General features: G+C 34.0%; 5 protein-coding genes across 10 annotated transcripts; 2 read left to right on the forward strand and 3 right to left on the reverse strand.

Moving 5' to 3' along the window:
• The first annotated feature begins 126 nt into the window (after nucleotides 1-126).
• LOC147763972 (electron transfer flavoprotein regulatory factor 1-like) lies at nucleotides 127-3,306 on the forward strand. 3 transcript variants are annotated; one of them, XM_087001347.1, is made up of 4 exons: nucleotides 127-371; nucleotides 553-673; nucleotides 1,349-1,415; nucleotides 1,594-3,306. In XM_087001347.1, the coding sequence occupies exons 3-4, from the start codon at nucleotides 1,371-1,373 to the stop codon at nucleotides 1,810-1,812; spliced, it is 264 nt and encodes an 87-aa protein (XP_086857473.1). In that variant the 5' UTR covers nucleotides 127-371; nucleotides 553-673; nucleotides 1,349-1,370; the 3' UTR covers nucleotides 1,813-3,306. The 3 variants fall into 3 exon arrangements, with proteins under 3 accessions (XP_086857473.1, XP_086857472.1, XP_086857474.1); XM_087001346.1 differs by lacking the exon at nucleotides 553-673 and having other exon boundaries at nucleotides 129-371; XM_087001348.1 differs by lacking the exons at nucleotides 127-371; nucleotides 553-673 and adding an exon at nucleotides 758-1,050.
• LOC106155439 (DNA damage-regulated autophagy modulator protein 1) lies at nucleotides 2,866-10,548 on the reverse strand. 4 transcript variants are annotated; one of them, XM_087001340.1, is made up of 8 exons: nucleotides 10,437-10,548; nucleotides 8,360-8,479; nucleotides 7,971-8,024; nucleotides 6,873-6,940; nucleotides 6,255-6,403; nucleotides 5,876-6,053; nucleotides 5,654-5,727; nucleotides 2,866-4,551 (listed from the first exon to the last, which is right to left on the reverse strand). In XM_087001340.1, exons 1-8 carry the CDS (start codon nucleotides 10,460-10,462, stop codon nucleotides 4,330-4,332), a joined length of 891 nt encoding a protein of 296 aa, XP_086857466.1. In that variant the 5' UTR covers nucleotides 10,463-10,548; the 3' UTR covers nucleotides 2,866-4,329. The 4 variants fall into 4 exon arrangements, with proteins under 4 accessions (XP_086857466.1, XP_013385752.1, XP_086857467.1 ...); XM_013530298.2 differs by lacking the exon at nucleotides 10,437-10,548 and adding an exon at nucleotides 9,975-10,120; XM_087001341.1 differs by lacking the exon at nucleotides 10,437-10,548 and adding an exon at nucleotides 9,722-9,941.
• A 161-nt stretch (nucleotides 10,549-10,709) lies between these two features.
• LOC106155438 (transmembrane protein 237) lies at nucleotides 10,710-15,479 on the reverse strand. Its single transcript, XM_013530297.3, has 6 exons — nucleotides 15,209-15,479; nucleotides 14,275-14,396; nucleotides 13,914-14,107; nucleotides 13,318-13,645; nucleotides 12,805-12,979; nucleotides 10,710-11,454 (listed from the first exon to the last, which is right to left on the reverse strand). The coding sequence occupies exons 1-6, from the start codon at nucleotides 15,434-15,436 to the stop codon at nucleotides 11,269-11,271; spliced, it is 1,233 nt and encodes a 410-aa protein (XP_013385751.2). The 5' UTR covers nucleotides 15,437-15,479; the 3' UTR covers nucleotides 10,710-11,268.
• Nucleotides 15,480-15,549: 70 nt separating this feature from the next.
• Nucleotides 15,550-17,373, forward strand: LOC106155440 (NADH dehydrogenase [ubiquinone] 1 beta subcomplex subunit 7-like). The gene is made up of 3 exons (XM_013530300.2): nucleotides 15,550-15,828; nucleotides 16,034-16,196; nucleotides 16,693-17,373. Exons 1-3 carry the CDS (start codon nucleotides 15,729-15,731, stop codon nucleotides 16,790-16,792), a joined length of 363 nt encoding a protein of 120 aa, XP_013385754.1. The 5' UTR covers nucleotides 15,550-15,728; the 3' UTR covers nucleotides 16,793-17,373.
• Nucleotides 17,374-17,378: 5 nt separating this feature from the next.
• LOC106155435 (uncharacterized protein CFAP97D2-like) lies at nucleotides 17,379-19,689 on the reverse strand. The gene is made up of 6 exons (XM_013530293.2): nucleotides 19,491-19,689; nucleotides 19,284-19,354; nucleotides 18,969-19,087; nucleotides 18,594-18,717; nucleotides 18,339-18,424; nucleotides 17,379-17,619 (listed from the first exon to the last, which is right to left on the reverse strand). The coding sequence occupies exons 1-5, from the start codon at nucleotides 19,591-19,593 to the stop codon at nucleotides 18,353-18,355; spliced, it is 489 nt and encodes a 162-aa protein (XP_013385747.1). The 5' UTR covers nucleotides 19,594-19,689; the 3' UTR covers nucleotides 17,379-17,619; nucleotides 18,339-18,352.
• Between the last annotated feature and the right edge of the window lie 2,128 nt (nucleotides 19,690-21,817).

Here is a 21,817-nt window from a genome sequence, read left to right on the forward strand (position 1 = left end):
GGAAAATCATGAATGATATTAAATCTTTTAATTAAAAATTGGTCCATACTCAATAAATAAAAGTTAAATGATGGTTTTATCTAAATAGGTCAAATAACGCCAAAGAGTACCCATTGGTGGCAGAGCTAAGACTACCTGCTGGTTGTCACACTGTTTCTACATTCAACGCGACTCGATTTTTATGCTGTTTGCTTCACTGTAGTTTCGAATATGTTTATATTATATCGTTGAAAACGGGTAAAACTGGAAGAGCGTAGAAAGATTGAGTGACGCTAACTCGACCCGGGTTATTTTTACAAAAACAAACGCGCAAAAGCCGACAACTGGAAATTGGAATTTGGCAAGGTCTCGTTCAATTTCAAGTCATCAAGGTAACACATGGACGTGATATGTGACATGGCTATTATTAGTAATCTAAAAAAAGGACATTTTATTTTCATAAGATGAAATTTTGGAATAATCGCTTGCACTTCTTCGTTTCGAATGGTTATGACGATGGTACCCGATGACAGACTGTCATATATTAACGTTAGTCGTTATTCCGAATTTCAGACAGTGGTCATAATAAATACGACGCAATACAATAGAAAAAAAAGAGTCCGGTTGCAAGCAAACTCAGGAAACGGTGATTTCCAAGAAAATAGGGTGATGTAAAAGTGAAATATATTACTAGGTAGCTAATACTTTTGATCCATCTTAACAAAATCGGTTTGATTTGTTTATCGTCGGGTGGTCCACCATGTTGGCCACTCAGTGCAAGGTGCAATTCTTGCCAATATGGTGGATGTCCGGACATAAACAAATCATAACCATTTTGTTAAATTGGATTAGCTATATTGATTACCTTCCCCAGCCATCATTTGGATGGCCGTCGACCTCAAAAGATGGCCTATGTTTCCAAAGACGGACGGACGCCTTACAAAATTTTTGAGTTGGTTGGTATTGGGCTTGCTTGGATTGGACTCCCTGTGAATTGCTGACCAAAATACAGTGTACAGATTCACATTTTGGACTCACTGTATCCCATGTCCTGGGGAAACCTCTGTTACAGTAATATAATTAGCATCCTATTTTCTTGTGAATGATCTTTTCCCATGTTTTCTATTGTCCAGGGTCATTTTTCTAGTATATTACGCTGTATGGCATATGTTCAATGCACATGCATTTTATTATAAAACAATGTTCTTTATTTAAATTGGAGTTGTAAAATGTTTATTAGATTTACTTAATTAAAATGGTTTAGTTTTGATTTCCATTTTCTTCCATGTTGGAAATAAGAGAGTGGTCATTTTATCATGCACAGTATGTTCACATTCAAGTTCTGATATAGAACCTTACTTATTTTCAGTCATGCAGCATTTTCAAACCCCATGATGTCTTCAACCAGATCAAGAGTTGTAGAGTTATACAAAACTGTGAGTATCTGGCTTTTATAGCTCTTATAGCTATTTAAAACGCTTACTATTATTGATTCAGTGTATGCATTCTTTGGGCCTTTGACAAAATTAGGCTTCATGAAATACGACGTGACCAATGTTACCTGTATTTATCTTAATGAACTGATGTATAATGTTTGCATTTGTATACTTTCAGTTGCTGTATTTAGGCAGAGATTATCCCAAAGGGTTTGACTTCTTCAGGGAAAGGCTGAAGAAAGCATTTTTGAAAAACAAGGATCTGAAAGATCCTGAACAGATAGAAATACTGATTGCCAGGGGAGAGTATGTTGTTAAAGAACTGGAGGCATTGTACATGCTCAGAAAATATCGCACACTTAATCGAAGATACAACCAAAGTCACAAAATTAAATAGAATGAATATTTATAAATTATTGTTTCTTCCTATGAAATGGGAACCTGAATATAATTGAAATTCAGAAAAGTGTCTTATGGGGCTTAAGTATTTCCTGCTATATTGCATTTCTAGTCTTCCATTGTATGTGGTCTTGGATATCAGACATGCGCAGAATTTTAGGATTTTGTAGTGGAACAAAACGTTAAAGAATTGGAGCAAACTCTGACATTCACTGAAACGCTACAATAAAGAGCCAGTCAATCTATATCTAAATTGATTCATGTGCCACAATAAAGAGCCAATCAATGACCATTTATTTAAAAATGCTTGTTTTATACTTTGATAGCAATGTGCCAGTTTGTTACAAATGCAGCAATATTTTCAAAAATCTGTCAACTCCTTTTGAAAAGCCAATAACAGACAATAAATCATTAGCACTTATGCAAAATTGAGGTCTTTATACTCCTTACAGTGTTAATCATTGGTGTACTATGCAGTATTGGGGGCCATTCAGAATGATAAGAGCCTAGTGCTAGCTGTTCCACGGCCTAAATATGAGGTAGAATTAGGGGGCATTCCCATAGATTTTAGATCGATCTAACCCCGTGAGGAGTCTTACTAGATTACTGTCAGATAATCTGGCTGAAATGACCATCCGGCCTACTATTTAACTTTCTTGCCCACTCGGCTGACAGCTATTTAGCAAAAACCCCCAGGGAGTTGGGATTAGATCTAGTTGGATTGATCTAATCTCTGGGAATGGGGTCTTACTGTGCCCCTGCAGGGACAACGCGTGGGAAGGCTAGCACTCAGCTCTTCTCATTCTTGGTCTGCATGACTTGTAATTGATTCAAACAACATCCTGTTTTTAAAGTCACCTTGAAGATCAGAATAATGCTTTGCAATTGGGATTTTAGACGCTAAGACAAAGTACTCACATTGACCAAACGCATGATTTGTAGGTTAATTGTTCCAATTTCAATCTTGTAAAATTTAATTAAATTTTATTTAAAAATTCCGAGTCATCAGTGCAATTTCTAACTGGGAAAATGATGCAATGAAAAGAAAAGCCAAAATTCAAAATAATTTATTAACAATATCATTTGTAAAATAACCTAAAAGTGAGCAGTCAATTCAGTATACAAAGTCGTATACATTTTCGATGGCTTTATTGCTTTCTATAAGACTTCTTTTTTCACAACCTTTTGGATGTTATATATAAACTTAAATGAGTAATCTAGTAATCTTTGATTAGTGAACTCGTTGCATTTTACAATATTATGGAATCATTTGTCTTAGTGTTTGTGACCTATACAATTTATAGTGGGTCTTACTGAAATGTGCAGAAATAAAATTATCAAATAAATTTTTGGGGGTCAGGTTGATCACACCGTTTGAATTGATCAAGCAACTACCAGATGTATTGAGAACATGATCTTAAGCAAAATTGGCCTTTTGGGTTATGAATGGTACAAAAAAAAAAAAAAAAAAAAAAAAAACACACATTACAAACCCTTCCTTCCCAAAATAAAGAATTTGTCAAGAACAGTTGTCCCAATGCATCCAGCCAATCAATTAACAGGATGAATACTACTAGCAGCTCAGGTATGGTGAGAAATTAAAAAAAAAAAGGTTTTTTCTTAATAAAGTTGATATCAAAAGCCTAGAATTTGATATTTATTTTCTCAACTGATTTATATATACTGATATATACTGATTTTGATATATATATATATTTATATATACTATATATTACTAAATCAGTAAGACCCGCTTTAAATAACCTGTTTTGAATATGTCTTTGTATATATCAAAAAGGATCAATAATTATGATACAAATTTAAGCACAAGTGGATGTGGGAGGGAAGATAACTAAAACAATTACACAGGAGCAACTAAAATAATACATTAAATAGGATCTTTAAAAAATATAAGTACAAGTAATTTGTAAAGAACAGTTACAAATAAACTATAATTTGCAATAAATTGATGAGATTAAAAACTAAAAATATACTTTTTGCAATTTTAAAACACATGTAAAATTTCTTTGGAGTAGAAAGAAGTCTGTTGTTTATTTGCTAAGCAGCTTGCACTTTTCAGCCACATTTCTTTGTAGACTACTGAAGTCATGCTAGGCAACAAAGAAATCACTTGTGGATCGATAGAAATATTGAAAAAATGTTAGTACACAATACATGAAGATGCTATAATTTTGAATTTTGAATACTTATTATAATAATAATAATATAAAGAATAATCTAATGCATATTTATATTTTAGTTTATACTGGTAGCACACAGGCAATTTGGAAGACAAACATGTAATAAGCATTATGCAACACTTTTGGTAGGAGAAATAAATGTGAAGATTGTAGGTACCCAGAGTTCATTTCACCATTGGAGTCATTGGAAGTTGGCAAAATGTCATTCCTCATTAAAAAATATTCTATATCTGTTATAGGCACTAAACTTTTATAGAGGAATCACTCATGGTAACCTGAGATTTTATCGTAGCTTTTTTTCAATCCTTATAATATCATGCGATCATAGCAGTATCCTCTGCCATGCCCTGATGATCTACTGCAATTTGCTCTCCATTCATCTGATACCTTACATCAGGTATTGCCATATCACAGAACAGTTTTGGGGCTTTAACCCTAAAGTTCCTGAAGTCGAACATAAAGGTAAGGAAGAATCCCAGTAGGCCCATTGCCATTACCCACTCAGATGATGTGCTTATCACATGTACATCATATCCCTGAAAAAATAAGAAGGCATTTTATTTCCTTATATATAGATATATGTACCTTTCAACTAATGAAGCACTACTGAAGGTTCAGAAAGATGTCAGTGACCCCCACGATATTTATCATCAGCCATGTGTATGCATTTAAATGATACGAGATTGAAGAGAGTACTTTGGCCCAATTTTAGAAAGTGTTTACAGTTTTGTACTGAAATCAACATGCTATTGCTATTTATTTTTTATGCTCAAGTTTGAGGTTTTGTAGAATTTTTAGTCTGGGTTCCCATACCTACAATGATTTAAAAGGATTGATCCATCAGCTTACCTGTCTGGCACATATACTGAAGCTGCTAATTATAAACGATAGTCAATTACCCCCTAGCAGCTTCAGTAGGCGTGACAGACATTTCACCTGCTTAAGTTAATTGCAATTAAGCAAGAATCCCTATGGAGATAGACTGATCCACAGTCAATACGATAGGGTCTGAGAATGGACCCTTAGTAAGTCAAAAACTTAGAAAATGAAGGTGCAAATTTATTTTCCAGATTAATGCATTCATATGTCAGGAAAATACAGGTATTTTTTATAAAATGTAAGACACAACCTCAATAGTAACAGGAGCCTGACCAGCAGTGGTTTTACAAAGATAATCAGCCTGTAGACTAAGACCCCATTCCCAGAGATCAGATTGATCTACTTTAGATCGACCTAACTCCCTGTGGGTTCTCGCTAAATAGCTGTCAGCCGAGCAGGCACGAAAGTTTTAAGATTACCCCCTTACAGCTTGTAGTAGGCGGGACGGACATTTAAGCCGGATTATCTGACAGTTATCTAGTGAGACTCCCCGCGGGGATAGATCGATCTAAAAGCTCTGGGAATACGCCCTAAAATTGCACACATGCAGTTGGCTTACTGTCACCCAAGCAGCCAAGAGAGAACAAAGAAAGAGAATTTAATCTAGAATTCACCAGAACATATTATGTAAATTAAATCAGTTAATGTATCAGTAAATATATTTTACTTTTATGACATACTAATTATATGCCTTTTAATAACTGCTACTTCAAATTTAAATGATGGAGGTAAACTTTTCAAAACAGCCTAGATACTTACTGGGATATCAGGAGACCACATATTTTTGTCTGATCCTGAAAACTGAGGAAGGGATAGTACTCCTGCAACAAACACTGTGAAGCTCTGTTAAGGAAATTTGCAAAATTGAAAAAAAAATTATCTCAAAGCCTGCAGCTTTACTTGGGGGGGGGGGGGGTATTTTTACATGTAACCTTTTATTCACATGAAAATTATTCTTAAGTTATCAACTCACAAGGATACTTAATATCATAAATAATAGTGTGACGAGAGTGAGAATGCATCTCACATGACACAACCATCTTGGGTTAATAAGCGGACAAAGCTTATATGATAGTACTGTGTGAAGCCCACAGAAAGAAAGGCCACATCCAAAAGTCATCAGTGCCCCAAACATGTGAACATTATAGGCAGAACTCTCCTGAAATGTTTGAATAACAAAAGGTTACAAAGTTTTAACAATGCCCACTACGTATATGTACCTAGAGCTGATTATACATGATTATATATTACCTTAGACAGTTTAGTTGACAGATAAACCATTTCCCAAACTATAACAGCAAATAAACATCCATTACCAGCCATAAGGACAAGACATAAAAGCATTTATATTATACATTACCTGAAAGTTAGCCACCATAGTAACTCCAAATGCAGCTATAAGACCTGTGATGAACGCTACAAGGTTAACTCTCATTAAAATAATACTCAGCTCTGGCCTCCCGTATAAAAGTTTTAGTTGTTTGAAGCGTAAGTACACAATCAGCCCAACTGCAATATAAATTAATAAAAATACATTTTTAATCTTTTCATAGCAACTGTTTGTGACAAACATTTCTAAATGTTATGTGAAACTATCAATCTTTTTCAAAATCTTAACATTTAAAAGATAAAAGTAAAAGAATTGTTGATAAATACTGCAAAATCAAGTAAACTTAACTTATTGCCCAATTTCAAATTACTTTATTTATTCAAAATACCGTTTCCATATAAATTTCTTTGTTCATTGTTTTGTCAGTAATCTAACACCATATACATGTATTACTCTTAAAAGATTGTGTCTGATTCTAACTTTCAATTTTTTCAACCTTTATAGTTGAAATGTTTTAAACACTGCACATGAAAGCATTATCATGGTTGACAATGCAAAAAATTCACTCCTGTGCCTATAACTGTTTTAACAAACATATTATTCAGAATCAAGCCTGTGTTCATTGTAAAATATTCACCCACAATTTACCTAAGACAGCACAAAGATTGAGCAGTTGACCAAAAATGCAACTCTCTGGTGCTTTGGACCCTGTGTCACTAAAAGCAAAAGAACATATGTTATTACAACATTGACAAATATGGTCTTGCATATTAAAACTAGCCAAGGGTGCATGGCTCCAGTATGATTATCTTTCTTCATTTCAAAACTACATTATTTGCCGCAAATGTCAATGTTCATTTAAGTGACATATATGTACCAATTTCTTATATGACTCAAGTAAAGTCCACATAAAGGATAAACCAAATTAATCATTTGTTCAGTCCAAATTTATTTTTAAAATTCAAGCTGCACCTTTTTCAAATTTCTGGTCCCAAACATGACACATTTACCTCTCCCTCCATTTTGTAAAAGTCTACCAAATGATGTTATATGTGACACATTACTGCATCATGTGCAACAACATAATTATTCAAATGAGGGTTGGCAAAAATGACCAATGGTTATATATACGTAAAAAGAAAAAAGGAAAAAAACATCTATTCAAATATTATTTTTGGGATATAGGCAGTGATACCCTTTGGCATTTCTTTCAGTCATGCCACAGGAAACTATATGGTGGCATTTGTTCAGGTTTAGTGGAAATGTTTTGACATGTTAACTTGTTTCAAATGCATCATAAAGCCAGGCCTGGTTGTACGTGTCACTTCTGCATAAAGACATCAATACACACACATATTACTAGCATGCAAATACAAAATATGTCATATCAGTGATAAAAACTAGAGACACAAAATTAAGCACTAGGTCACAATAAATCTACAGATCACAATGACATTAATTTCACATCAAAGTCGCACAATGTTCATGTATTATGACAAGCTTATTAACTGTTTATTGTGTACCATTTACAAAAATAAAAAAATTGTTATTTTGTGTACTGATTTTAAAAACTCCTGAAACCAGAAAACAATCCATCTAAATCATGACTTTAATAATCCAGTGTACAGAAATCTTTAAAAAATATCTGGACTCTGAACTAAATTAAATGGCTCTTAGTATCTTTAAACCAACTCTGTCATAAACTTCAGCCTCCCCTTCACAGCAATAATTACCAAAAAAACATACCTTATATATGGGAATGCTGGATAGACATGGTTATTCAAGACAGCTACCACATACCTAGGAATGAAAAAAAAAAAGCTGACCAACATAAAACAAGAGGGTCACTACAATACATCTAACAAGCTAAAACTCTAGTGTAATCTATACTATACTATACTATACTATACTATACTATACTATACTATACTATACTATACTATACTATACTATACTATACTATACTATACTATACTATACTATACTATACTATACTATACTATACTATACTATACTATACTATACTACCTTATGTTTTATGTTGAGCAAACGATGGCAATAATACTTTAATATGTTGAAAATGAATTTCACAATTTACATCACTTTCTTAGTAAAGGCAAACTAGTTTTACTTACGAAACCACAAATGTGACTGGCATGATAATAAAGAGAGCAAGTGGCAATAAATGCCATCTGGACTTTCTAACAAGAACAGTTCTGTTGACTCCATTGTCCGGACTTTCCATTTTTCTATTCCTGTAAGTTTAAACCAAAAATGTTTTAGCACAAAATTATAAGGTCAGAATAAAAAATGATAATATCAAGTAAAACCTGAGACTCAGTACATACACATGTATGTCTGTCATGTACATGTGTCATGCCAAAAAAGGCACATCTGGTGATTAACAAGAGTAAAAAGCAGCTCATTTTGAGTTTGTTCAGCAAAGTTTTATATCAAAACATGTTTAAATAATGTAAATGAATTCAGAAAAACAATAATGGGGTGGCAAAACAAGTGGGTGTCAAAAGAATGAATTAAATGTTATAATTGCCATGGTCATGCAATAATAGCCCATTCCACACTGGAAAAAAATTCATCAAAATTATATTTCCTAAGTCATCATCTTTCTCAAAATTGTGTTTTGAACTTTGAATTATTACTTTTGTGTCTAGTTTTAAGTAAACTTAAAACTAGACACAAAAGCGTCTAGTTTAGTTTACTGTCTAGTTTAGTTTACTTCACATTTCTAAGGTTACATAGCTGTTGAAACCCACTCTGAGCTTCAGAGATTGCTTGAAACTTATAACTCTACCATATATCATACCCTTGCCATTTCAAGTTACTTGAAACAGCAAGGGTATGATATAATCTAAAATTAAGTTTCAAGTTACCTCTGAAGCTCAGGGTGATCGAACCATATGCTTCCTCAGCCAATAATCTAGCACATATTTTGGCAGCCATGTGTAAAACTAACTCAACCCATTGACCTCAGAGACCTCAATGAAATACATTTTTCATAAACATAAAAACGAGGGTAAAAGAATTGTCCAAAAGATTTTAAGTGGCCACACCTGCATACAGTACATGTACTGTATGTCTGTAAGTTATGTAAACTATATTGTATTAGGTAAATGCCATTCATACTAGGGATGTATCATATTACAACAACAGATTTACAGACATGTATCACAATAGACCAGAATATGACACACTGATGTGGTTACAACACCAAAATCAAAGGTATGTCAGGTATGATGTTAATTGTGACAGGTACATATACATGTATGTATACCAATTTAACATAAGTACTGCTGCTCGTACCAGTACTCGTTGTCTGAATAACGTAACCATGTCCAGATACACGATTGTAATTTTATACATATGCAACTGTACACACACACCACTGATATATGCACATGTACTAGTACAAAGTAAACTATATATTATATCAATAATATTATATGACTATATACTTCAAAAGAACACTTATTACTTACCCTAACATCCGCCCTCGCACTTAATTTTTTTTACCAACCGGGATATTACACTAGACATTTTGGGACAATTTTATTCATTTAACTTTCGAGACGAAGAGAAAAGGCACCCACATTTGTACTGATCACCGTGCAAGTCTCTGCCCAGTAGTGATGACAGAAACGAAAAAATATTTAATATTATGCACTAATATAATGCACTTCAAAATTATTTCCAGTTTCATCTTTGGATTATTGGTTTATTTCTTCCACTTACCCTAACCATCAAACAAAGAATTATGACTCCTTGTGTCAACTAAGCAGGAAGGAGTTAGGTGACTGAAGTAACGTCAGTCCACACCAAACTCAGCACCTGTCTGGATTGAGAGTATTCAGGTCAAGGTCGCGACCCAGAAAATATTTCATTTCAAGACGCGTCTTATGGTTTTGTGAATGTTGTTTTTTTTTTCTTTTTTTTCAGACTGTGGTTGTCTTTTTTATTGGGTATGTATATTAAAAAGTAAATAAATAAAACGTTCTTCTTTGATATTCACCCTGTAAGTTGTACGTGTAGACTAAGAAAATAATGCACTGGCAAGTCCTAGTATGTAACCTAAAAATTGTTAAGAAGTTAACACATGTACTAGTACAGCAAATTGATTTTTTTTAAGTGAAAATTTATTGGGAACATACAATGTGTTAGTACATGTACACATATATTTGAGAAGCTTACTGGTACCTGTCACTGCAGAAAGCATGTTTCATTCCTCATCTGCACAGCAGACCCCAACATACTGTACAGTACAAATTTACACGTATTGGGGGGTATATATTTCAAAATACTTTTACTTTTGGCATATATCATTCAACTTTTGTTTTCCATCCCGTTTGAGCCCAATGCCTTTGATCTTCTTTAATACCGTAAGCACCACTGATAAAAGAATTCATCTTGACCTGTAATTCTCAAAAGTTTTCTTCAATGTTTTGTAAGATCATGAACGCATGATAGCACTTGTACATACAGACAATCTTTATCTAGAAATGTGTAACATACTTACAAAAACAACACATTTGCATAGACACATTTTTTACTTTTAACAGAATTATCTATACTAAAAAATGCAGTTTTTCTACTTATACAACTGCTAACCATTTGGGTACACATACACATGTAGACTTTGTTCACACAAGAGTAAAAAATATGTGCTAAGAATATATAATTAAAAAATGTCAATATATTTTTAGCAATACCCCTTTTTATATTTAAGATAAAGGTTGGCATGCTGATATCTTACTTTGCAATTAATCAGTGTAATGCTGCTAACTTAAAATTCAAATCATTTCCTTCTTGTCCCATAAGAAAAATATTTTGTTGTCGGGAGTATGTGCTTACACAACTATTGTCAAAACATCATCTAATTAGTTATTTAAAGAGAATGTTGTAATATTAATATATATTGATTGTATCTCTTTTTACCATTTATGTATTTTCATTTGTTTTTAAATTGCATATGCTCTGATAACATATGTGTTTGTTTGACTGTACAACTTGAGAAAGTACAATAATGTAGCTATGTACGAGAACTCTGAACATTGGTTAATTCCACTGGCTCTCCCATAATGTTTTCAGCTGATTCCAAATTTTTCACCAGTCTATCAGTTCCAGGTCTAATAGATATGACAAGCCATCCTAATATGGCAAATAATCCTCTCAAAAGATTTATTATCTTCCATGTGTCAATGTTAACTTGTCTTTCCTAAAAACAATTAAAAGTAAAATTATGTTAAGAAATAACTTAACTTCAGTTTTAATGATCAAGTAAGTTTTTAAAAATATTTCCTTTTTACACACTAAGTCCATCTAGGTTTGAAAAACTCTCCAAAAAGGGTCTGTCTTGAAAGAATTGTAGCTACAAAAATAAAATACACATTGTTTATGCACTGTGTTTAGAAATGTCATTTAGATTGGCAAACTGTAAGAAACTAGAACTAATGTGTTATGTTATCAGTGCCCTTTATTACCACTTAGTTGAAGAGGAAATGTGAGAGAGTTTTTCCAGCAACCTGATACACATACACATACACACCCTGCGAAAAAATGTCTCATTTTACATTCAGTTACGGTTCTCAATCTATTCTTGAACATTTGGTGTATTTTTTACAGTTCTGATGTTGTTATGTAATGAATGTAACATTTCGAGAACTGTTTTTGGGAAGTCCTTCAGAATGTCCTAGAACAGATTGAGAACATTTTTCATTAAAAGAGAAAAATATTATGTTCTAGGACAGATTGAGAACTGTAAGTGAATGTTAAATGAGACAAATGTTCGCAGGGGGGACACACACACACACACACACACACACACACACACACGTACGTCATGCATGCAGGGGCAGATCCAGGATTATTTGAGCCGGGGGGGGGGGGGTCTGCGGATGCGGATGTGAAGCCTTGGCTTCAAATCTTTATCCCATTCTTAATTAAACAATTTGTTCTGGTCTTTTCCTGTATTGTTCAGGCTGTAATGTCTTCCTGATGTATATTGACATCAGGTACTTTTATTTAAGGGTTTTCACTGATATTAGCAAAACTGGGAAAAACAAATATCTTTGCAGAATCTGTAGGGAGAAAATATGAATTTGGGGCAGTTTCAAACATGGTAAGTATTCCTTTAAGGTTCAATTTTTAAATTTTTTTTTCTGAAAAAGAATGATTTGTTCCGTTTCCTGTAATGTTTAGACTGTAATGTTTTCCTGATCATTTCATTGCTTTTAGCATATGTAGACATAAAATATGACTTTTGGCAGTTTCAAACATGGCTGATATACCTTTACACTTCAATTATAATATTTTTTCTTAAAAAAGCTTTTGCAAGCCTATGAAGGTGAGAGCCAAACCAAACTTTACATAAATGATGTTCAATTATAGATCCTTTGGCAGAAGATGGACAGAAAATATTTTATCTACAAGTAGAAAGACAGAGACAAGACTGACAAGCCAATTTCTGCAACCCTCCCCTCCCTTCGTGCTCCAAACCTCAGGAAGGAGCAGGGTATTAATATCTTCATTTTCATCACAACCTGTCAAGTGAAATAACTGATTATACCTCCTGGTTATCCCAAAGAGATGACTTGAGCCCATACAGTCCAATTTTGTCGTCTATATTGGCTACACTGAGACTCAAGATTAAAGACAACATGTAAAACAAGATGGCAACAGCACCAGACTGGAGAGTGACTGCTCTGATGATCATCTTTCGTGTGGGATGGGCTATGTCATATCTGAAAGTAAATGTATTTTAGTTTTCTTTTATACATACGTACGTAATGAAGTATTAAATTTTTACAAATTCAACCTTATAGTAAATGATGACAGCAAAATGCAAATATAAAACAGTTAATATTAATTTATCAAAGTAGTGGTTATTTAACAAAAGATCTAAGATAAGAGAAATTCTTAAAAGAGGAGTTATTTTAAACACCTGACACTCAATGATGTTAATGTAATATGTATCACATTTTTCTATCAATCCACAGCTTTTTGAGACAAGAGATACATACTATTTGCATATCTTACAAAACTGTTAATTACCACAATGTGTGCTTTATTCTTAACTCACCTGTCTAATACAGAAACTGTGCAAAGCACTAGCAGAAAATAATAAGTGCACTGGACAGGTAAGGACACAGGGTTGTAGTGATCAAGAAAGTCTGTATAACCATTCCTGTGTGAAGTCAACACAAACACTATCACAAATTGCCACAGCCCAAAGCCAGCTAAAATCCCATGACAAAATAATGAAAATGTTTTTAACACTCTATGTGTGGCAATTCCAAACTGAATGGTTGTGTAATTTAATGGTTCTACTTCATCCTCTTTTTCTAGTTCTAGTTGTTGTTCTGCAATTCTTTTAGCCAGTTTTCCTTTATCTGTACTTTTGAAACCACCTGAAATTATTTATTTCATATAGATCATGTACTTGAAGGCCCGTGTCACATTTCCAGGTGCTGTGCTATTTTGTATTCAATTGTGTTTTGATACTCAGCCAAGACAATAAACAGATGGTGTATCAAAGTAATTGACTTAAAGACAACCAAAGTTTTTATCAAATGTCTGTTGGACTGACAATAGTTTAAGTGCTACTTGTATAATTCCACCAATCAAAAATAGATGAATAAATGCTGACTTTGTAAACACAAGGCAAGCCACACTTACTTCTTTGTTCAATAAAAAGTTTCCCTACAGGCTGACTCCTCAACATTGGTCCTGTAGTACTCGGAAGATCTTTTACTTCTATTTCCTCATCCTCCTCTTCACCAGATGGTTGATTTGAAGCAATAATATCATCATCAACACCAGTTAAGTCCAGATAACCTTCACCTGTAGGGTAATTACCTTCATCATCCGGTCTGAAATGAGATTTTAAGGCAACTGTGCTTTTAATTTACTTCTTTTCAAGGCAGTGAGAAAAGTTTAATCAATATTTGTTTATATCATTGACTTACTGAAAACTTCCTGTAATATTCAAGTTTAAAAGGGCTGCATGTCCAGACACACTTTGCCTGTAAATAATCACCTTTTAGTTCTTCGTTTCTTTTTTGTTTTCCTTGTGACTTTTTTAGTCCTCTGAGCAGTTCCTTTTCCAGAGTCTTCATTCTCCACACTGATCAGGGATGCTTGGCTGCCATTTGCTGCAGGCTATGCATACAACCATTGATGGCAAAAAAATCAATTATGCATATAAAATACCCTGCTGATGACTAAATAAATTATTTTAGATAATAAAATATAAACAAGTGAGATCATTATACTTTACGAAACTGACACTTTGCCACTAAAACATGATTAATCTTTAATCTAAATGAGATAAATGGTTTATCAGAATCCAAATATGTAGAGCTCTGTCTGTGTATACATACCAAATTGCAAGGCTCTAGATCAATTAGGAAAATCATATATGGACCTATACGGTTATAGTACTTACTTAAAATGTGCAATACAGAGCAATACACAAACGACTTCGCATACACAAACACAAAGTGAAATATAAAAGCGAAATATATTTCTAGATAATAATATCAATGATCCATATGGGACCATACGCCATATTGCCAAGAAGAGGCAGGAGTGTTGAATGACCAACATTGGGGACGAACCTTATTGTGTCGATTTGTTTAAGTTGGATCAACAATATTAGTTACCTAGTTATATCTTCACCTTTATATCACCCTATCTTTTAGCAAATGACCATTTCCCATCTTCTCTTGCAATCGCACTTGTTTTTTTCTACTGTACTGCATGACCCGAAACTAGGGTGATGACTGATATAACTTTTAAAAAGCGAAAATATATAACTAAGCAATTAATGTCGTTGACGTTAATCCAACTTAACAAATTATCAGTATTTGTTTGAATTGTTGGGTCGTCCGCCACTTAGAGCACTCAAGAAGACCCATAAGCGTATAGCTTTGACAAAAGATGTTAACTGTAACTTTGTTCACAATATTAACCTTTTTTCGTTCACTTGTTTTTGCTGTCATATCTGGCCTCGTATTCTCTGTCTGTTTGGAAACGTTAGGAATCTTCTTTGGTCTCGTAGTTTTACTATCATTTTGGGTTATGTCATTAGTCCTTCTTTTCTTTTTAGGCTTAGCTGCCGCACTCTTTTCCCCCGGAGCATCAGAATTTGGGGAGAGAGGAGGTAATTTTCTCACCGAACTTTGGGTCAGGTTGCTCATATTTTATACTGGACACTGAAAGGTCGTCGATAGATGGCGATAGTCACGATGAGCTGAAGCGTGGCATTGGTGATATTAATCAAAAGCCTGTCAAGGAGAATGTATTTTACTGAATCTTTCTATTTCAACAACTTTTTATATATTAAAATATGCATGATGTAATTTCTAAATCAACTGTCTCCGTCGTGAAACTTCGACAGTGCCATCTACACATGTGGACCGAACATTACCTGACGCCATTACTTCGGTAGCATATGTACAAATTTTCCACTCTTTTGGACACTTTGAAATCATGTCAGCAGCAGGTGAAAGTCTACCCCCGAAGCCGGATTATACCAGTCCGCCTTCGTTTGATCCATTATTTGGATTTCCCAAAGGACGTAAAGAAAGAGGTACAATAGTGTGTAGTTTTGTAATGATTACAAATTTTCCTACTTTTTCAGTTAGGGTCTCATCCCTGAGACTTGCATACTTAACTAGCTGGCAAATGATGTCAAATGTAAAAGCTTAATAAATTTTTCAATTAAAACGCCTTCCAACATATCTTTTGTTAGCCAGGGATTAAACTGTTTAAGAATTTATATATATCTTTTTTAGTGATGATTGCTACTAAGGAACAGATGGATGCTGCTAGAGTCCCAATGAAATACAGAGACTACTGTGCTCATAAATGGATTAATGTAGCTCAATGCAGAGTAGAAAATGGATTTCTGCAATGTACCCAAGCGGAAAATGATTATATAAAATGCCAGTATGAGGAGTAAGTGCATTGCTGCCATAGGATTAAAATAAGCTCATGTTTAAAAAACAATCTGATTCGATTGTTTGTCTTGCATTTATGACATTTTTTAATGGTTATATTTGAATATGTCATGTTTCATAAATTAGCATTTTCTAGGTGTGATCATGAATTTTTATCAGTTTGAAACTGTATGCTACTTTCATTTTACAGTAACACCTAGTAACAGAAGCACACAATTAAACATTGGCAGTGATACTTTCAAAAAATGTGTGATATTGCATCTGGTTTAATGAAAACATTTTGTGAATTTTTATTGTTAAATTGATTGGTCATCATTTTTAGACTGTTATTATGTAGTACTATGACTTATTCTAACAGTTTTGTTATCCATACAGTATGTCTGTCCTTTTTAAATATCTGAACTATTTAATATAGTAATTTAAATACTAGTAGAGTTGTTCATCAAATATATATTCTTTTAATTTTTTTTTTTTTTTTCAAATTTTGATTTCAGCATGATGATCAGATTCAAAGAGTATGAGAGGGAAAAAAGATTATTGGCCCGTGAGCACCGCCTTAAGTTGAAAGCAGCACAGGAAGAACAGTTGGAGTGAAGAAAAAGTTGTTTTGAAAATTTTGAAACTGCATTCGTCATTGTATATGAATTATTAGCACAGGTAAAAGTGAACAGAAGGTACACCGAGAATAAAAAATACAAACCTCAGATATAACAGGAAAGCACTTCAGGGTGCAGGGAGCTTCTTTTTTTTTTTCAATGGAACAAGTTTTGTAATCGGTGTGTTGAGTTAATGACCTTTTCAAAAGCATGAGTTGTGAAAATAACATTGACATTGAGACCACTTGAATTCAAAATGTGATCTGGAAAATTAATTTGAATTTAGTGTTTTGAATGAAGTTGAAGTCGGAAAAGTTTCAAAAATGCTATCAAAATCGTTTTACATCAGCTCTACCTCTCCCTGTGCCTCTAAGTTTGCTTAATAGGCAATGTGAACAAGGTGTGTTCTGACATTTGACCTGAGTGTGGACCTCTGGATTGCTGAAACAGTGTGACACTTGTGTGGGAGAGGCGATATAAACACTTCAAGGAAACAGAAGTGGACATACCAAGTATTTGCTGTTGACTGTGGGATTTATTTGTGTGCATTTTAATTTGAAAATAAACACACGTAATACAGTTAATTGTTTCATGAAATCTATAAAAATGTTTTATTGTTTCTTTGTTTTTCATTTGTGTAAGGGATTCCTGGGATTTCACATTTGAAGTATAGTCAACACACAAGAATGCTTTTGGTGTTGTTACTGCAGTGAATGAGGCCTTCTTTCAAAATATTAAAATCCAAACGAGATCCAGAAACGAGATTTTCCCGTAACTTTTTTTAATGTCAAAAAATAACTTGGTTGGCAGCATCCAAGGCAAACCCTGAAAGAAAAAAATAGATCTTATTATTTTTGCACTACATGTACATAGTTTATGCTCATTCTTTTTAATCGTAAGAAATTGAAGTAATTGATTCAGCGTAAAGTCCATGAAAGCAAGTCGAATATGGATCAAAAGGCATTGTTCTAGTGTTATCATCATCATCATTGCTCTTCGTCCCGCGTGGGACATAAGGCCACTAGTGTTATACCAATATTAAATCTAATAAAGCAAAAAGAGCCTCTGATTCCTTCGATCACATCGCTCGAGTCTAGCCAGAACGGTGTTATGTACGAGAAAGTCCCCCGTGATAGAGAGTCCGCTTCCCCTTTCTTTGTACAGTTGAGCCTCGCATTTGATTTTGACCCACTTAGGTCAGACTAACCCTAACCATTATAACTTTATGGAGGGCAGATTTTCTGTCGCACGGACCCTCAGTTTCGTAACACTTGTCTTGGTAAACTTGGATGTTCTCAATCGAGAGAAACGACGCATTAAAATCATAATTGTCACAAATTCAGATGTATTGATGGTTTATCAGGCTTCAGGCACGTTGGGATGAAAACAAATTAAAAAAAAATTGTTACTATTGCTACAAACATTACTACAATGTTTCTTTGTCCGGTTGTTGGTTTAAACTGGAGCTTTATTCGAAGCATCATTGACCATAAAACAAGGAGTCTCAACAGAACTGTTGAAACTCCTTGCCATAAACAACTTACGATTGTAGTCGCTCTCAAGCTTCAAGCGGCTGAAGCTCTGTTCCCTTTGGGTATTTGGATATGTTGTTCACATATAGTTGATTCACCTTTAATGAAAAAAAAGGGAATATGCCTTTGATATTGGACAAGTATATTGAAAATGGTAACTTAAAACTGCATAGACGCAAAATAGCCCTTAAAACTCGACGAAGTCTTTCTGAACAGGATAATTTTTTGGTTGTTTTATTTGACCTTTAAAGTTTTAAATTACCGTACCCGCCACTCTTCCTCCCACTGCAAATGGTTGTAATGTGGTTCCTTAAGTGAAATTCTTTTAAGGATGGCTTGATTTTCATGGGTGATACGAAGTAGTTCTCGTTGTCTTTTAGTTTTGTTTAGACTGAAAAAAGATTGAGATCTAGAAACCTTTTTTCATTTCCATCATTATGAAAAAATTACGTAAAATTATTTCTGCTTTCACTCTTTTTGAATAATCGCCGAGCAAATGATATTTTACTTTTTTTTTTCTATGTTTGAAAATGTTATGACTGTGTGGATTTGCAAAATGAAACACAATGTTTCTGAGAAATAAAAAGTAAAAAGATACCATTAAACAAGGGTATTCAAGCTCTATGCGTGCACATGTGTTACCTTCGAGGTTCATAGTCGTTTTTGTTGTCTACCCGCCCTCTGGTCCTCATAATATAAGACATCTTCTCTAAGAGAATGCGGTTATCTCTTTCCACTGTTGCCAAACGTTCCTCTTCCATCTGGCATCGGGGATATTTCAAAAATAATTATTGAAATCCACGAAAAAAAAACGACAAGTAAAAGAAAAGGGGAAAAGTAACCCCATATTTGACCACGTTAACTGAGAAGCAAATGGATAAAACACGAATGTCTTTGGTTTGGGATCCCTCTTAAAAGTCGTAGAAATTGACATGAGCAAAAACATTGTAAACATACCTGTAGTTTCTTAAGTTTTAGATGCAGATGCATGTAGGTCTTCGGTGGTTTATTATCAATCACTGCCCTTGCTGAAAGTTATAGATATTTAGTAGCGTACAAGTAGTTTTCATCAGTAGTTGATATTAACTGATTTCATACTTATACTTTTGTTTAGGTGATCAATGCAGCAATGTTTTAATTAAGTGGAGGACAACTTCAGCTTACCAGATTTTACTTTTTGTCGATGTAAGTCGAATCTGGTGTCATCCCATCTTTTCTTCAGCAGCTTATTTATAGCTGGTGTTATAGGCTGATAGGAGCGATGCATTTTGAAAAAGTACAGATAATAAAAAAAAAGAAAAAGTAAAATGAAAGAAAATGATAGAAAAGAGGACAAAAAATTCAAATTTACTGCATTTCTATGACGTTGATGGTGTGTGACGTCTCATGTCTCTCACGTTTTCTTTACAACATTATGCGTGCATCATGACGTCATCATGGATTGTTGCTCTCTGTGTTCAGTATAACATCGATTTCACTTTAAGATTATAACTGAAAACTTTATTAACACAGGAACCACAATATTAATCAGTTTTCAGTATGGCTGTGACAGCTTTATATCTATTAAAAACCGATTGCGTCTAGACACGACCCGAAATAATAATGTTTAATTAATACTACATGCTTATAGGGCATTATATTCAATACAACGGTAGCCTAAGCGATGCTTGGTATTTAAAATGTATAGATCAGGTTCTGGTCAATCAAGCAGAAAAAGGAAGTTAACTCGGAAGCAACAGTTCCAAGTGTGAGTCTGAACTGATGTCAACAAAGTTTTTTTTTGGGGGGGGGGAATTTCCAGCGATGACTGATACCTGATGATTATTAAAAAAGCGGCATCACAGGGTGTGAATTTAATATGTAGACCAACAAAAAGATAGGCCTACAACAAATTCATCTATACAGATTGCATTTACCACAGCCAAGTATGATGAATAAACAAAAAGGAAATTAGATTATTAAATGTTTCGTAAGTTACTTCTCCCTAAGATAGGTCATGGTTTTGAGTTAAGTAGTACCCCAAACAGTTTGGTGGGTGCTATAAGTTGAGCATATAGCAACAGCAGTGTGACAGCTCAAACATCACTTGAAAGGTTTGTATTTCCTCTAGCATTTTTACGAAAGGCCCTGTAAATAAATTATGGCAACTAAACGAAATTGTATACAGATTTTACATACCCCTAAGAAGTCGATCAAAATTAAGAATAACACTTAAACTAAAGGTGGTGACAAAAAGCATCACTATTGTACTTTCTTAATATTTTTAACCTTTCGGCATGATCAAAAATTGTACTGTTTGTCTACGGGTGCTTCCTTCCAAAGGTAACGTTTTTGCCGTTATTGTTTATCTCTAAATAACAATATTGTAAGGGAGTGGGGGATACACGTGTATATTACATTCTTAAAGATCAAAGGAGGGAATAATTCAATTGGTGTTACGAACAGATATTTTACACAAAAGTCTATAATTGGTAGTAGCCTATTTGGTAACTCGAACGGTTCTTACAAAGAGTGTGCATTGTATTTAGCCGGTTTATGAGTTTTAGCAACTAACGCTGGACCCCAAACTGAAACTAACACGCTTGAGTTCTTAAATGCAAATTAATTTAAATTAATTTATCAATCCAACTTATTACTATGTTGAACTTTTTCCCGATTGACCCTTGACTCCCTTGGAGTTCACCCACGCAAGTTGTACCGATGTCCACCTCAGTGGTATCTTTTAAGTATAGTGTTATTAGTGTCCAAAATATTACAAATATTGTCTAATTGCTTGTTGATCCACAAGGGTTTTATGCAGTAAAAAGGGGAAAGGCAGATTGTGGTTAATATCCTACTCGTCAGCCGTGCTGAACTTCATGATAATATCCTACTTATTAACAGAGTAACGTCGGAAACCTATCACTATTTAGTACCAGTTTACAATGCAGCGAAATGGGCGATTAACCCTATGCGTATAAAACACCCAAACCCAACATAGAGGTGCAGTTGATGCCACAGGCATGCTCTTAAAAACTTAGTGCACCGATTACAAACTATGTTTGATCATTTTAGGGTCCCACGTGGAGAAGTTTGTATCAAAGTTTCACTCTCCTGGAACCATGAATAATAAAAAATAATTAATCTATTATCCCCAAAAAGGAACATACATTACTGTCACAAATGCAAAACGTACAGCTGTGAAACGTTTTACTCACTTTGAAAGTTCAATCATTATTGGTTTTGTTCCTTGATTTATCTCCTACAAGTATAAGTAAAAAATTATAACAATCTTCTGTATAGAGCAGTTAATTGTTTTTGAGCGACTTGTTTGCTTGTCACTAAATATTTAAAAAAAACGGGGAAAACACACCCTACCGACAGTAAAATAAGCATTCAATTAATTATTTTTCCCTCATGATCCAAATACTACATCAGAAATGTCAAAGTATCATGGAATCACAATATATTTTTCGGTCAGCAACAGAAAACGCTTTTCTATTGCACCAAAT

Source organism: Lingula anatina, chromosome 1 (assembly GCF_051362555.1).
Source record: "Lingula anatina isolate TDL-2025a chromosome 1, LinAna3.0, whole genome shotgun sequence".
In the NCBI taxonomy this organism is placed as follows: Eukaryota; Metazoa; Brachiopoda; class Lingulata; order Lingulida; family Lingulidae; genus Lingula; species Lingula anatina.

Bases quoted from the DNA above. Each gene is read 5' to 3' on its own strand.
- LOC147763972 (XM_087001347.1), top strand. From the start codon at position 1,371: ATGATGTCTTCAACCAGATCAAGAGTTGTAGAGTTATACAAAACT. The intron at 1,416-1,593 runs GTGAGTATCTGG...GTATACTTTCAG, and splicing joins TTGTAGAGTTATACAAAACT to TTGCTGTATTTAGGCAGAGA.
- LOC106155439 (XM_087001340.1), bottom strand. From the start codon at position 10,462: ATGAAACATGCTTTCTGCAGTGACAG. The intron at 6,941-7,970 runs GTATGTTTTTTT...TTTTGCTTTTAG, and splicing joins CCAGCATTCCCATATATAAG to TGACACAGGGTCCAAAGCAC. The intron at 6,404-6,872 runs GTAAATTGTGGG...TTTATATTGCAG, and splicing joins CAATCTTTGTGCTGTCTTAG to TTGGGCTGATTGTGTACTTA.
- LOC106155438 (XM_013530297.3), bottom strand. From the start codon at position 15,436: ATGAGCAACCTGACCCAAAGTTCGGTGAGAAAATTACCTCCTCTCTCC. The intron at 13,646-13,913 runs GTAAGTGTGGCT...AAATAATTTCAG, and splicing joins ACTTTTTATTGAACAAAGAA to GTGGTTTCAAAAGTACAGAT. The intron at 11,455-12,804 runs GTATAATCAGTT...AATTGTTTTTAG, and splicing joins CTCTTTGGGATAACCAGGAG to GAAAGACAAGTTAACATTGA.
- LOC106155440 (XM_013530300.2), top strand. From the start codon at position 15,729: ATGTCAGCAGCAGGTGAAAGTCTACCCCCGAAGCCGGATTATACCAGT. The intron at 15,829-16,033 runs GTACAATAGTGT...TATCTTTTTTAG, and splicing joins CAAAGGACGTAAAGAAAGAG to TGATGATTGCTACTAAGGAA. The intron at 16,197-16,692 runs GTAAGTGCATTG...TTTTGATTTCAG, and splicing joins ATAAAATGCCAGTATGAGGA to CATGATGATCAGATTCAAAG.
- LOC106155435 (XM_013530293.2), bottom strand. From the start codon at position 19,593: ATGCATCGCTCCTATCAGCCTATAACACCAGCTATAAATAAGCTGCTG. The intron at 19,088-19,283 runs GTATGTTTACAA...CCCCGATGCCAG, and splicing joins TAAAACTTAAGAAACTACAG to ATGGAAGAGGAACGTTTGGC. The intron at 18,425-18,593 runs GTACGGTAATTT...TTTTCATTAAAG, and splicing joins AGTGGGAGGAAGAGTGGCGG to GTGAATCAACTATATGTGAA.